The sequence below is a fragment of the Melanerpes formicivorus genome, unplaced genomic scaffold (assembly GCF_026170545.1).
Source record: "Melanerpes formicivorus ecotype bairdi unplaced genomic scaffold, bMelFor1.0.p_v2 SCAF_2, whole genome shotgun sequence".
Classification (NCBI taxonomy): Eukaryota; Metazoa; Chordata; class Aves; order Piciformes; family Picidae; genus Melanerpes; species Melanerpes formicivorus.
Window position 1 is genome coordinate 33479572 of NW_027142354.1, and position 15637 is coordinate 33495208.

Below are 15637 nucleotides of genomic sequence, written 5' to 3' on the forward strand. Positions count from 1 at the left end.
GATTTGTCCTTAGCTTCTGAAGTTGCTTTTTGTGAGCAGCAGAAGTGAATTTAGAGACTGAATTTTCCAACTATCCTTTCCACAATGTTTCCTTACGTATATTTTACTGTAACAATTACCCAGTGACTTCTCTAAGCAAGATATTTACAGAGCTTTCCATAATGTCATTTATTTTGTCTCAGCTGTTGCTGCCAATTTGTTCTTGTATATGCCAATTCATTCTTATATATGGAATGAATAATTTTCTTAGCAGAGATCTTTGCATGACCCCTAGCAGTGCCTTTGTTCTGTGTTAAAATTCGATTATTCAATCCATTATGTTCATTCATCTTTCTAGAGAAGTTTCCAAAAAATGTATTTTACCCCATCACATCTCAGAATGGCCTCTAAGCTGGTCCACTTTCATTTCTTCAATGAATACCACAGAGGATCTTAATTCTTCAGAAATTTCATATCAGTCTTGAGTTGTCTTCCAGTGTACAGGACTTAGGTCTACAATGAATGTGTTTGAAAATCCCAGCATGCCCATGGATAGGTGAAAACATTCTGACTGTCAAAGATATATCTTACAACATTTGTAATTTAAAACCCTCAAAGCAAAGAATGTTCTTTCAGGAAATTACCTCAGTCTTTACTATGGATCAGGTGGACATTCAAAGCACTTGCCCTTTCCTGCCTGCAATCCATCAGTTTTATTTGGATTGAACTTTAATCAGCTTTCTAATGCACCTCCTGCAATTTCAGATCTTGATCTTGTGATTATATCCTCTGCCACAAATATTGTAAGATTTCAGAGTCTCCAGCTCTTTTTTTGGGGACTCTCAGGAAAAAAATTATCCAAATTAACTGAAGGGGTGAATCCAAAGTATGTTGGCTAAACTGGATTGAATCTGCATTCTTTTGGATGATAATTCAGTAAAATGACATTAAAGACCATTCTGTTGTGTGTCCACACAGTGGTCTAAGACAGTTTGAATTAGGCAGTTCAAAAATTCAATTTGCATCAAGTTCCTTGTTTGTCTCTGTGCACACAATCTGTATCACAGCCATAGTGCACACATGGGAAAGTGGTTTGCATTGCCCTGGAGCATGCTGCACATCCCTGCATAGTTGCTAGCTGATGCCACTTGGCTCAAGTGGGATGTAATGTAACTTGGCGTATGATCGGTTTATTGTCAATACATAAAGTCATATTGCCATCATTGCCATTACCATTATTGCAGTGCTATGCATAGTCTCAAGTAGAAATTGAAGTCCTATTATCCTGGATATTAAATGAAAACAAATTATCTGGCTCCGGTACAAAGATCAGAGTCAACAGCTACTGGCTGGGCTGGGAAGGCCATGAGCCACCAAAGCATCAGGTCTCACAGTGTGGCTTGGTGCTTTGTCTGAGAAGTCTGGAAGTCCAGAGAGTTTGCATGGGAGAGCCAGGCCTCTGATTTGCCTTGAAAAGTAAAATGTGAGAATTTTTAATACCCTCTGCTACATCACAGGGTCGAATCAGCATCAGCTGTGTTCAGAGTAATGCTGGCCACCCAAGCTGAATGATTTTACTTGCAGTAAGTTTGCTCACAAGACAGCCACACTGTACATGTTTGTGTCATATTGCAGCCCACATCTGGTTAAAATGCTATGGGAATTACCTGAGGCTTATTGCCTTTTTGATTCCCCTCAAAATTCAGTGAAGTTTGATAGGTCTTGTAAACGATTTTCTAGCCTGCCATGCATTGATTTTTCTCTCCTTGAGGAAAAACAGAAAACCCCATGAAGCTGTGAGAAATAGTTAATTACTTTTTCATACACTTTACCAGTTGCAGGCTGAAAATATAAAAGGAAAATGTGGGTTTTCCCATTTGCCATTTGAATGCAATCTCAAAGGTTGTAACTGTCAAACTAGAATATAATTCCAAGGTTTTGGAAGGCCAAGTACCTATGAGTGCTGAGGGAACTGGTGGATGAGGTTGCTAAACCACTCTCTATTATATTCCAAAAGTCCTGGCAGTCTGGGAAAGTCCCACTGACTGGAAAAGGGGAAACATAACTCCCATTTTCAAAAAGGGGAAGAAGGATGACACAGGAAACTACAGGCCAGTCAGTCTCACCACTGTGCCTGGAAAGATCATGGAGCAGAGCCTCCCGGAGGCACTGCTGAGGCAGAAGAATAATGAAGAGGTGATTTGGTAAAATCGGCATGGTTTCACTAAGGGCAAATCCTGCCTGACAAACCTGGTGGCCTTCTATGACAAGGTCACAACATGAATAGATAAAGGCCGAGCAAATGACATCATTTACCTAGACCTGAACAAAGCCTTTGATGCTCTCCTGCACAACATCCTGATCTCCAAGCAGGTACAGTATGGGTTTGATGGATGGACCATTCAGTGGACAAAGAACTGGCTTAACAGCCATACCAAAAGAGTGGCTGTCAATGGGACCATGTCCAGGTGGAGGCCAGTGACAAGCGGATTCCCTCAGGGATCAGTACTGGGACCAGTCTTGTTTAACATCTTTGTTAGCAATATGGACAATGTCATTGAGTGGACCCTCAGCAAGTTTGCTGATGACACCAAGCTGTGTGGTGCAGCAGACACACTGGAGGGAAGGGAGGCCATCCAGAGGGACCCTGACAGGATGGAGAGGTGGGTTCAAGCCAATCTCATGAGGTTCAACAAGACCAAGTGCAAGGTCCTGTATCTGGGTCGGGGCAATCCCAAGCATTGATACAGACTGGGCAGCAACTGGCTTGAGAGTAGCCTTGAACAAAAGGACTTGGGGGTGCTGGTGGATGAGACGCTCAACATGAGCTCTCAATGTGCACTTGCAGCCCAGAAAGCCAATCACATCCTGGGCTGCATCCAGAGAAGCATAGCCATCAGGTCAAGGGAGGTGATTCTCTCCCTCTACTCAACTCTGGTGAGACCCCACCTGGAGTACTGCATCCAGTTCTGGAGCCCCTATTACAGGAAGGATCTGGGCATGCTGGACCATGTCCAGAGAAGGGCCACAAGGATGATTAGAGGGCTGGAGCACCTCTCCTATGAGCACAGACTGAGAGAGTTGGGACTATTCAGTCTGGAGAAGAGAAGGCTCCGAGGAGACCTTATTGTGGCCTTCAAGTATCTGAAGGGGGCCTACAAGAAAATTGGTGAGGGACTTTTTAGGATGTCAGGTAATGATAGGACTGGGGGGAATGGAACAAAACTAGAAGTGGGTAGATTCAGATTGGATGTTAGGAAGAAGTTCTTCCCCATGAGGGTGGTGAGAGACTGGAACAGGTTGCCCAGGGAGGTGGTGGAAGCCCCGTCCCTGGAGTTTTCTAAGGCCAGGCTGGATGTGTGACTGAGCAACCTGATCTAGTGTGGGGTGTCCCTCACCATGGTAGGGAGGCTGGAACTAGACGATCCTTGAGGTCCTTTCCAACCACAACAATTCTATAATTCTAAGTGTTGCTAGGAAAAGAAAAAATATAGTGCTTTTTGCTATGATTTTGGCCAATGGTTTTTGATTTTTTTTCTAATAAAAAACCCCATCATGTTAAAGGAGAGGGACAGGTTATGAACTGTGGTCTTTACTCCAGAACGAAGGACAAGGAGATGGTATAGAAACTTCTGAGTTGTAGTTCTGTGCCAGGTCAATGAAAACCTCATGGTGTTTTTCTCTTATTAAAAACTAATGTATCTGGAACTGCTTTGCACTTGCCATAGGCTAGAAGAATATATACTGGCAGTATACACACAGTGTGCCCACAACCAGCTAACATGGCAACTTCAGATCCAGCAGTAATTTGTTCATGTGTCTGAGACATCTGATACAAAGACAAGGTACTTGCATACTGAAATGCGTCTCTCTCTCTCTGTATGTGTATGTATATATATGTTCAGTCTTTTTTTTGCTGACGCCTTGGGATAAAATAAAGCAATCACTTTTGTACATCTGGTGTTGGATAATATATATTGTAATGGCACTAAAGCTTCATAAAACTTAAGAGAATTTAGAATTGTTGGTCTTGACTGTCACACTTCAGCAAAGTAAGGATAATAGTCTGTACTGCCAGCACAGATTACTTTCATACCTATCTTAAGGCATAATTTGCCAAAGACCTCACCTGGAGTACTGGGTCCAGCTCCGGGGTCCCCAACACAAGAGAGACAGAGGAGGGCCACCAAGATGATCAGAGAGCTAGAGCACCTCTCCAGTGAAGACAGGCTGAAAGAATTGGGGGTCTCCATCCTGGAGAAGAGAAGGCTCCAAGGAGATCTTATAGTCGCATTTCAATATCTGAAGGGAACCTACAGGAAGGCTGGGGAAGGACTGTGTAGGGCTTGTGGGGATAGGATGAGGGGCAATGGTTTTAAACTGGAGCAGGGCAGAGTTAGGTTATACAGAAGGAAGAAGTCCTTCACAATGAGAGTAGTAAAATACTGGAACAAGTTGCCTATGATTGAGGTCCCATCCCTGGAGACATTCAAGATCAGACTCATAGAGTTGGAGGTGTCCCTGCTGACTGCAGGGGAGTTGGACCTTTGAGAGTCTCTTCCAATGAGGTGCGGTCTGTGAAACTGAACATGAAAGTAGCCTCATGAATTGTTCTTATCCATCTCTCCTTTGAGGTTGTGCTCCAGGTAGTATGCTCTGTTTTAAGTGCTCATTTTATAAAAGGGAAACTGTACAATGGCATGATTAATATTAACACTATCCCTTCACACTGCAGAACACAAGTGTTGGAATAAAACAACTGCGACAAAGGCTGAATGTTGGATTCTCTCAAAATAAAACACTTTGCAAAACAAGAATGTTTCTGTTTCAGAAAAGCTTGGCTTTTTAATAAAAATCTACACCAGCTTCAGTATTTTTAACTATGAATGAATAGAATAGAACGGAACGGAATGGAATGGAATGGAATGGAATGGAATGGAATGGAATGCTACAGTATTAAAAATTTTTAATTTCTTTTTTCCTGGCTTAATGGTTAATGCAGCTGTAGTTGGTGTGACTGTCTCCAAACAATATTGCTACAGCAATATTTTCATTGGTCACCGTTTGTTCAGTTTTTAGACTGGCTTATGTTTCAAGAGGTGCTAAAACTTTAAAACAGGTAATACAAGGCTACACCTGCAGAAGTTCTCCATAGCATTTAATATTAATTAGCAGTGGCTACTTGCATCCAAGCATTGCACAAGTATTCATTTCAAAATCAAAGGCTTCTAAGTGGGAAACAAATCTGTGTGAACTATTTGGTGACTGAACTTAATTTTAGAACAGAAATTGCTGTATGGCTCATTGTCTTAACTAAAGGCTTTGGAGCTTTCAGGCTGAATTGTTTCTACAAATAAGATAGTGGCAGAGGTTTGATTGTGACCCTGCTTAATACATGGTGTGTAAATTTGGAGCAACGTTGTGAAGTCAGTAGCATTAAACTACTAATAATGAGTGAAGGAGAAAAAAATGATATAACTATTGTGATGCATCAGGTCAAAACTAAGATGCTGCATAAATAGTAACCTGATGAATACCTTTATCCTTGTCTGATTTTATTAATGTCTGGCATTGTTTTAGCTTACTCTTCTCATTTTCCCCCTAGAGCTGCTCAGAAGTTGAACCTGTCTTCCAAAAAGAAGAAGCACAGGTCTTCTGCATCATCTGTTCCTGAATCTACTCTCTTCTCTACCAGCTTCAGCAATATCCTTCAGACTTCCCCACCCCCTGCACCACCGTGTTTGTTGAGAGCAGTCAGCAAAGTGAAAGACACTCCTGGTTTGGGCAAGGTAGGCCTTGCAAGTATCACTAAAATACTTGTTTTCTTTGGGAGAAGATTTTATGCTCACAAAAAGACATTAAGACCATATCCCTTCTCTGCTGGCTATATTGAAATTGATTCCTGGATGCACGTACAAAGGCCTAATGATGGAAGTTGCTTAATGCAAGTGAACTTCTAATGGAAATGACATTTTCTTGAGTGCAGACAGACCTAACTACAGCAGTAATACATTTCAAGGGTCAGCCACAATAACCATGGACTGGGACCATGTGCTGCTTAGGTAGTGTTGATGTCCATTCTGCTGGGATTTCTCTGGCTGTTTAAACTGCATAGCAGTTTCTTGCTGTGGCATATTGTGGGTTCCCAATCCCATTGATGTCCAGACTGGTGTCTTGAATGGACACACTATAGTTTGCTTCTGCTCATGTTTCCTAGGTTTCTTCCAGCACAGTTGAGACAAGGCTGGGCCAAATACCTGACCAAAAAAAGAAAGCCAACCCAAAACTGGATAATGATGAATTTTGTCTTTTTCCATCATGATATTTCCTCTCGTTCTTCATAATCATATCCTCTTAAAATGCTGTTTAGGTGCATTCTTAGAATGGAAGATGATTGAAGCAATGGAAGAGGTGTCTATATTTTACTGTTGCTTTGTTGTTTGTCTGAGTGGCCCACCCTTTTTCCCTGCAACAAATGGAGAGCCTGGCATATTAGATTTGGGAATACATGGTGTGCAGTTGCTGAGGACAGCAGTTTGCTTTAATCAAGATAGTTTCTTATGCAAGCGTCTGTGCTTGTGGCTTTTCCGTATTCTTTAATTACTAAGCACTGACGATGCATTCAGTGAAAATCTTTGGGTTTAGAAGAGAAATTATAATGCATGATCTAGGAGTGCTAAGCACAGGATGGGCTTATCAATTTTAATTGCTGATTTTGGGTACTCATGTTATGGAGCTCCAAGTTATTATTAATTTGGGTGTATTGGTTTGTGTGGTTTTGTTGTTGTGGGTTTTTTGGGGGTTCTTTTTTGGTTGATTGTTCCCTCCCACTCCCCCCTCAACCCTAACCCTAAGCCTCCCTCCACCAAAGAATAGTGTTAATACTTTTATGGATGTTTTAATGCCTGTTTGAAAAGGGATTCCCTTTGCAGAGGGCTACGTTCCTTTCCTCTTGCCTGGGAAGTGGAAATACATGTAAAAATGCCAGGATCCTATAAAATTCCATAGCAAAGCATACTCCGACTTTAATGGGAGGAGGAGTGATTTTGAACCTGTTCATTTTGTTAGAAGTTGCTATGGAAACTATTTACAATAGTGGTAATCTCAGGGCTCTTACTTTTCTGGGCTTGGAACAGGTTGCATCTGAATAAAAGTAAAATTCCAGTTTAGAATTACCATCCTACAGCTGTAAGACTGTGTGAGAAATAACTAAGAGATTTTAAAAAAGGTTTTAACATATACTTCTCCAAAGCAGTAAACCAAATGAGGTTAATTCAAACTAGAGAATTCCCCCCCCCCCCCCCCCCCCCCCCCATTTCCATTAGAAAAAATATCTCTATCCTTTGGTTTCTGGAATTAAGTTTCATTTTTCACCTCTTTGCTTTCTTCTATGAGTTACCCTATAATTATGATCTGAAGCTCATACTCTTTCATCAAAGTTTCCCATCAGTTTACTGATATAGCATATTATTAATTTTAAGATCTCAGATATAGGTGCAAGACATAGTAAGTGAATAACTGCATGATAACAATGTAATTTATTTAGCAGACAGGGAAAACTTCAGATGAGGTAGTGGAATTTCCAGCTTGTTTGCTTTTAATTTTTATTGTTGTTATTTATACATGTTCTGTTTACTTTGGTTGGCATATATTTTGATAGGTAGCATAGTTTTTAGCATGCTCCTTTCTCAACATTTTCTCTTATACAGTGTTCTCTGTAGGGGTGTAAATTTATAGTATGTGGACCTGGAGGAAGTGGGCTCAGGGAAGCTCGGCATTATTTTCGGTCACTTAGGTTTTTTTTTTGTTTAAATACTATTTTAACAGCAATCCAGCAAGTGTGATAAAACTATGCTTCTCTTTGAGTTCAAGTGGGCTGGTCAACAGTTTGTTACTGGGAAATCTAGTTCTCTGGAGCTGAAAGACCGGCTGTTGCCAAGGATTCTGGGTTTCTGAGATTCCTGAGGGACAGCAGAGCATGGACTGACCCAGAACAGGCTTCCTGGAAGAAAGGCTCTTTGCTGGGGTCTGGTAGCCTGTGCACAGATGCTGAGTGTCACTGACTTGGTGTCATTTTGAGCGCTATCAGTTTGCCAGGGTAGGTCCAAGATGGTGCAGAATAGGAAATCAGGTACTTCAAAGCTTAGCCTTTAAGGTTAAATATCATTTCAGTTTGTAAAAAGTGCCACCAAATGGTTGCCATTTGTCGAGGGTTAGGGGAAAGGCCGGGCCTTCTCTGCCCCCTGTAAATAAAGGGAAGAAAATTGAAAGGGAAAAAAAACACAGCCGGATTAGCAAGAGGAATGTGATATATATTTACAAAGCAGTTTAGGGAACGCAGGGAAATATATACAGAATTTACAGTATTTACAATATATACAGAAATATACAACAGAGTGACACAGAAATGAGATTTCCCTCCTCTGATGAGGAGGGCTCCCCACCCCTGTATCCCCCTTCTCTCCCCTTTTCCCCAGAGAGGGTTAGAAAGAGAGAGAAAAAAGGAGCAGTTGTTAATTGGACAGCAGTTAATACAGGCCTTGCAGTTTATTAGTTTCAAGGTCAGTTTGGCCGAAAGCCCAGAAAGCTGCAAGCTGCCGCAAGGAAGAAAAAGAAGTGCCGGACTGCCCAGAACACTGCTGTACTCTCAAGTTCAAAGGTGCTTTCTACCAATCTACCAATGAAATTAGTTTAGATCTGTCTTTCGTTTATAAACATTCAGCCCCAATGTCCCCTTCCTTAAAGGGACAGCCTCAAACGGTCACACCATTTTATATTTCCCCTTCTAGAAATTCAGAGATTCTACTTCTCATTGCAGAATTGATGACAATGCTTTATTTACAATTGTGGAGTTTCTCAGCTGTCAGGTGCAAGCATATAAGTTAAACTAGGAGGCTTTGTCTATCAGCAACATACTCAAAAGTTAATGACCAACTCAGTTAGTATGGATGTGGGCAGCACTGAAGAATCTAAACTGACAAAGATAATTAAAAGTATATATTCGGGTTGCATGCTTCACACCTTTTCTTACAAAAGGCCTTTCAAATCAAACTGCACCAGTCTGGAAATTTGTAAGTTAAAGTTTAGCTTCATAGAAGGAGGAAGGTGATATTAATAATGGAATTTTGGGACTGCATAATCACCAGAGGGATCTCAACCAACTGGACAGATGGGCAGAGTCCAACAAGATGACATTTAACAAATCCAAGTGCCGGGAGCTGCACTTTGGCCACAACAACCCCATGCAGAGCTACAGGCTGGGGTCGGAGTGGCTGGAGAGCTCCCAAACAGAGAGGGACCTGGGGGTGCTGATTGACAGCTGCCTAAACATGAGCCAGCAGTGTATGCAGATGGCCAAAAAGGCCAAGGGAATCCTGGTCTGCATTAAGGATAGTGTGGCTAGCAGGTGCAGGGAAGTCATTGTGCCGCTGTTATCTGCATTGGTTAGGCCGCACCTTGAGTACTGTGTCCAGTTCTGGACCCCTCAGTTTAAGAAGGACATGGAGACACTTGTATGTGTCCAGAGAAGGGCAACAAGGCTGGTGAGAGGCCTTGAGCACAAGCCCTATGAGGAAAGGCTGAGTGAGCTGGGATTGTTTAGCCTAGAGAAGAGGAGGCTCAGGGGAGACCTTATTGCTGTCTACTACTACCAGAAAGGTGGTTGTAGCCAGGATGGTGTTGGTCTTTTCTCCCAGGCAACCAGTACCAGAACAAGAGGACACAGTCTCAAGCTGCACTGGGGGAAGTTTAGGCTCGAGGCGAGGAGAAAGTTCTTCATTGAGAGAGTTGTTTGTCATTGGAATGTGCTGCCCAGGGAGGTGGTGGAGTCACCATCCCTGGAGGTATTCAAGAGGAGATTGGACATGCCACTTGGTGCCATGGTTTTGTCATGAGATCTGTGGTGCAGGTTGGACTTGATGATCTTTGAGGTCTCTTCCAACCTTAGTGATTCTGTGATTCTGTGGTTTTACTTTGACATTAGATACACCATTGACCCTAGCAGAAATACAGCAGTCTCAAAATGAGTGCAACAAAGAATCTCATTCTTCACTGTCTTTTATTTCCAGAAAGTTCCTAGTGAAGTAAAAGAAAAGGTTTGTGACTGTGTTACAAATAATATTAACAGTGGTGCTGTTATGGATCACAACATGCACATGAACTCTGAGCTGATCCTGGGTAGCAAGTAACATGATATCCCCAGTTATTTCCTGAAAGCAAAAAGTATTATTTTGGACTGAGTGACAGTTCTGCTCCACAGGCTGCCACAACTTAGCATTATTTTTCTTTCTGTTGTCTTTGAGTTGTCATACTCTGAGAAGGAGAGATTGCTTTTCCTGGGTTTACACATAGAGTGCCACTGTCCTGAACGACTTCATGTGCAGTTGCTCCAAGTCCTATTGTTTTCTTGAACATACTCCTTAAGTCTGATTTGTCCTTTCAGACAGAGCGCCAAGAAAGAGGGCAAAAAGGCTTCCCAAGCAGAAATGAGTTATTCCATGCCTGCACTCAGATTGGCTCGTGCAAGGACATTCTAGTAAAGTTTCCTTAGCTTTGCTTTTCCTTTCCTCTGCCTCCATTTTCTGTGAAACAAAACCAAAACTATACCGCTGGGGCCGTTTAAGTCCACGTGGGAACAGGAATGACACAACACCAATATGATGCGTAAATCATTCCCCTTTTAACTATCAGCTCTACTTATGTATTGTATCCTCACACTATTCTGCAATATGATAGGCTGTTCTGCATCTTCACGAGCTGTCCACACGTCCTTTTGATCAATCTGGTTGGTTGTTGACATTTGTGCAAATTGAATCACAATCCCAGATTCACATCCCCTGTTGTGTTACAATGTCTTCTGATTGCTAACTTTCCCAAAGGTTGTTTATCAGAACAGCAGTTCATATTCTTTTACAAGGCTATCATAATACATATTCTGAACAAAGCTATCATAGAGCACACTCTAAATTAGCTGCTTATGTCATTCTAAATTAGCTGCTTATGCTAACGCTTCAAGACAGACCAGGCCCCAACGCTATACCAAGACTTTTGATGAAAATCTGTAAATGTTCTTTCTGTGAAAGGTGTTTGTTTGTTGAATTCCACAGTAACCATGAAAAACAACTTGCATGAAAAATTTTCTGCCAGCTTTAATAAATTGGTTGGTTTCAGGTGGTACAGAGTTTAGGATGAATGGATGTCATCTCTGTGATTTCTTTCATTTATTATTTTCCTGTGTGTAGTCTTATAAAAATGTGTCATGCAGAGTTATTAGTTATATTTGAGCAGAGATTAGTTTACCTGCCTTATGTATTTTTATGTGAGTTGTTGTTTGTTGGTCTTTGATAATTTGAAAATAAAATGGTAATATTTGTGTGTCAAAATACCTTCATGCAAAAGGTTTCTGCTACCACTGAACCTTCTTAGGGAAGTAATTTCACCCTATTAGCAAAATGAATTGTGATTTGTGATGTTGTGCTTACTATTTATTCCTGTAGTTCCAGGACTCCCACTTGAAGAGCCCAGCCTCCTTTTGCTAAATAATGTATGCCTTCAGATTAAAGCCCCCTGTTTCTGTCCCATAGCACTTAGTACTTAGTATGGGAAGGAAGATCAGACAGATGGGAAGCAGGAAGTAACAATGAGGTATTATTGGTCTTCTTGATAGCAGTGCTCTAAACCCATCAGCAGTCTAATATTAGATATCCCTTGTCAAGCTTTGGTAAGTGTTGTGGAAGAGAAGATTATTAAAATCTTTGAAGGGGGAGTTATAGATTACACTGCAGATGATTCTAAGGAGCCCTTTTCAAATGTGTAGTGCTGGTTAGGAAGCAACACAGAGAGGAGGTTTTGAAAGTCTACTAAGTGAGGGAGAGATGTAGGAGCTGGTTTTCTTGCAGGGGCTGAGTGCAGAATCTGGCCAGGAAGGACCATGAATGGGAGTTGAGCCATGGCCAAATGCTAGAAATGCCTGCAAAATAATGGTAGGAGATTGGTGGTGTGATAGACACTCCTGAGTCATACACCTTTCTTCTAAGGATCTATGTGAAATACTGGAGTTCAGATGAAAATATTTTTTTATGCCTAGCTGTAAGAATTTAATCTTCCATTAAAACACAGTATTTAGAATCATAAAATGTTCAAGGTTGGAAGGGACCTCAAGGATCATCTAGTTCCAACCTCCCTGCCATGGGCAGGGACATGTTGCCAGGCAGATCAGGTTGTCCAGAGCCCCATCCAGCCTTGCCTTAAAAACTTCCAGGGATGGGGCTTTTACCACCTGCCTGGCCAGCCTGTCCCATTGTCTCACCACCCCTACGGTGAAGAGCTTCTTCCTAACATCTAATCTAAGTCTACCCTCCTCTATCTTGGATCCATTCCCCCTAGTCCTATCACTACCCAACATCCTAAAAAGTCCCTCACTGGCTTTGTTGTAGGCCCCCTTCAGGTAGTGGAAGGCCACAATAAGTTCTCCTCAGAGCCTTCTCTTCTCCAGCCTGAACAACCCCAACTCTCTCAGCCTGTCTTCATAGGAGAGGTGCTCCTGCCTTCTGATCATCCTCATGGCACTTCTCTGGACACGCTCCAAAGAATAAGCCTAAAATCTGCAATTCATTTCACATCAGGCTGCAGCTTACCTTTTCTTCATGTCAATTTGCATAAAATTCTATTTAGAAAGATTTTGTCTGACCTGAAAGTGCCTCAAACAAAACAGCAGAGAATTTTCAGGTGCATTCAACTTTGTCCTTGCTTTGACTCTTTGTGCATGTCCGTGGGAGCTGGTATGGACTTTGCTGTACCCCACTGAAGGTTCCCACCATAAAGGCCAGCTGGTGAGTATATTGTTCAGTAAAGAATGCATTTGTGTGGGGAGAAGCATCATACTCCTTGACTCTTTGGAGGAAGGAGGTGGTATGGCAGGATACCACTGATGTCTAATGCACAGTCTCTTATGTCTTTGGCCTCTAAAAGGCAGTGGTAGTATCATTGTTAAGAGCCAAAAGATGGTCTCATGTCATACCTTCCTGCTTTGTATATTGATCATATAATGCACTACTATCCTTTTGATCCAAGCTGTTAGTCAAGATGCAGACTTTTTCCATATAGGAAACAACATTATGACAGGAATGGATCAGGTCTGTTTAGTACAACTCAGTTCCTTTAAAAGGAAACACAAAATACTGAATTCTGACAGAGAAAAGCAGCCCAAGGCAATTTTCCTTCTTACTCCACCAGGTCCTTTCAGCTAGGATTTCAGTCTCATTTCTTCCTTGGTTTGAGTGCTTTTCTGTGTCCTACAGTATGCATGTTTGTTCAAGTTTTTCCTCTCCCTGTTCTTTGTGTCCCTGATTTTTCACTTGTGCTGCTTCTTGTTTATATATGTCTGTGCCAAAAAGTAACAGTGAAGAACACCCTTCTGCCCAAGAAGTTTGAGTTTCTGAGTAGATTCAGGACTGTATTTTGGGAATGTATGCCATTGTTTTGGGCTTACAAACTGATAGTATTTCAGCTATCCATTACCTTAAAGTAATTACTTTTTGCTAATGACAACAATTAATGTACTGGCCTTGACAATCTTAAAGATATAACAGTACAATATGTGGACCACCCCTCACCCTATTAATTTAAGCTTCTATCTTCCACCTGACAGGTGTAGGACACAGGGGCCTCTCAATCCTACTAGCTTGAAGATGGCTTATTTTATGGAAAATCAGCAGAGAAGGAGTTAATAGAAGAGAAAGATACCTTAATGTCATGCTTTACCACACAGTGCCTTGATTGGTGGAGCACTCCTAATAGCATACAGCAAAACTGCTCCATTTTGTGTGATCAGATATAAGGACAGCAATGTTATTCTTCTTTCAATTTTTCCTTTTCAGATGTAATCCTAACTCCTTGGTGTACACATCTATTTACCTGCCTATATCTGCGATGCTCCAGGAAATCATTACACTAGCATCCACATGTCATAAGCTCCTCTCTCGGTTCTGCTTCTTGCCAGCTAAACTTAGGAATCCTATTATCAGGAAAAATAATTTGTCAAGCCAGACGTTGTGGGGTCACTTCCTACCTTGCAGGTGGGCCAAAATGGACCCACTGCCCTTAAACTGGCTTATTAAGAGGTAGGGGACAGACCTAATCTTCTTCTCCTAAAAGGGCTGGCTAGATTATAGAAGCAGTTGCCCTGCTTCTCTACACAGAAATGCTCTTTGATTGTTCACAGAATCAAAGAAGTAAGCAGGTTGGAGGAGAACTTCAAGATCAAGTCCAACCTATCATTCAACACCATCTAATCAACTAAACCATGGCACTAAATGTCTCATCCAGTCTTATTTTAAACACTTGCAGGGACAATGACTCCACCACCTCCCTGGGCAGCCCATTCCAATGGCCAGTCACTCTTTCTGTGAAGAATTTCTTCCTAACATCCAGCCTAAGCTTCAAAATTGGTTTAGAATCATTGAATTGTTGGGATTGGAGAGGACCTCAAGGATCATCCAGTTCCAACCACCCTGCCATGGGCAGGGACACCTCACAGTAGATCAGATTGCCAGAACCACATCTAGCCTGGCCTTAAAAACTCCCAGGGATGGGGCTTCAAAAACCTCACTGGGCAACCTGTTCCAGTGTCTCACCACCCTCATGGTGAAGAATTTCTTCCTAACATCCAATCTGAATTTACCTATTTCTATTTTTTTTCCTTCCTCCTAGACTTTCCTTACCTGACACCCTAAAAGTCCCTCACCAGCCCCATTTTCCCTCTTTTTTCCTTGAAATCCCAGAGCACCTGTGCTCTGTTGGAGTCTCCTCCCACCCCAGGTGTGTCCACTTGGCCCTCCTCACCCGCTCCCCTTTTTAATCTCCCCCAGGAAAAGCAGAAGCCTCAAGCTGAGCCCATCTAGGCTGGAGGATCCTCCTCTCATCATTGGTGAGTGCCTATGGTGCACACTGGGTGGTGGTGATGACAACAAAGGCCGGGGGGCCTGGTGGCCCCCTGGTTAGGTAGGGCAGTGATTGATGATTCCTCCAGCGGAATGGAGGCAACAGGCCAGGTTTGCCCTTAGCAGGCTTGGTTGATATGTGCTCTTAGCTCAAATGAAGTAGCAGCCTTTGCACTTCACAAAGAGTAGGAACGCTGGTTGTTGTTGTTCTCTAAATTGTGACTGTATAAAAATGTCTTTAAAATATGTCTTTCTTCAGACTTTACAGCCAACCAAACTGCAATGTCAGAGGCCTAGTATGCCTGGGTTGGTACTTCCCCATCCAAGATAAGCTTTATTTTAGAAAAAGGCTAACTAGGTGTGCATAGAAAATATGATTGAGGGAGAGATGGGACTCTTGCTTATAGCAATTCTTCTGACTTCTATTAATCTTACCTTTTTCTTAAAGCACCTTGAGGCATCAACACTCCTCCCAGAAAAGCTGACCTAGCAGGAATCTAGTCAAAGGGTATGAAAGCCTCTACCAGGTACAAACAGTTCTGAGCAACTCTGTCTGGAGAGCAAAAGGCCACCTGTATTTCATTCCATGTGAAACTATTTAATTTGTACAACAATCATGTTGACAACAGAAATGAACACATATGTCTCCTTTAAATGCCTCAAGGGATCTTCCTGGTGTGTTGGGTTTTTTTTCCCATTTCAGTAACCATGGTAACTTT

General features: G+C 42.0%; 1 protein-coding gene across 1 annotated transcript in view; it reads left to right on the forward strand.

The window, feature by feature from the left end:
• Positions 1-15637, forward strand: part of KIF26B (kinesin family member 26B) — a 329942-nt gene that overhangs the window by 203187 nt on the left and 111118 nt on the right. Inside the window, exon 5 of the mRNA XM_068155679.1 lies at positions 5585-5768. Within this exon, the coding sequence (XP_068011780.1) occupies positions 5585-5768 (184 nt within the window). The remainder of the gene's footprint in view (positions 1-5584; positions 5769-15637) is intronic.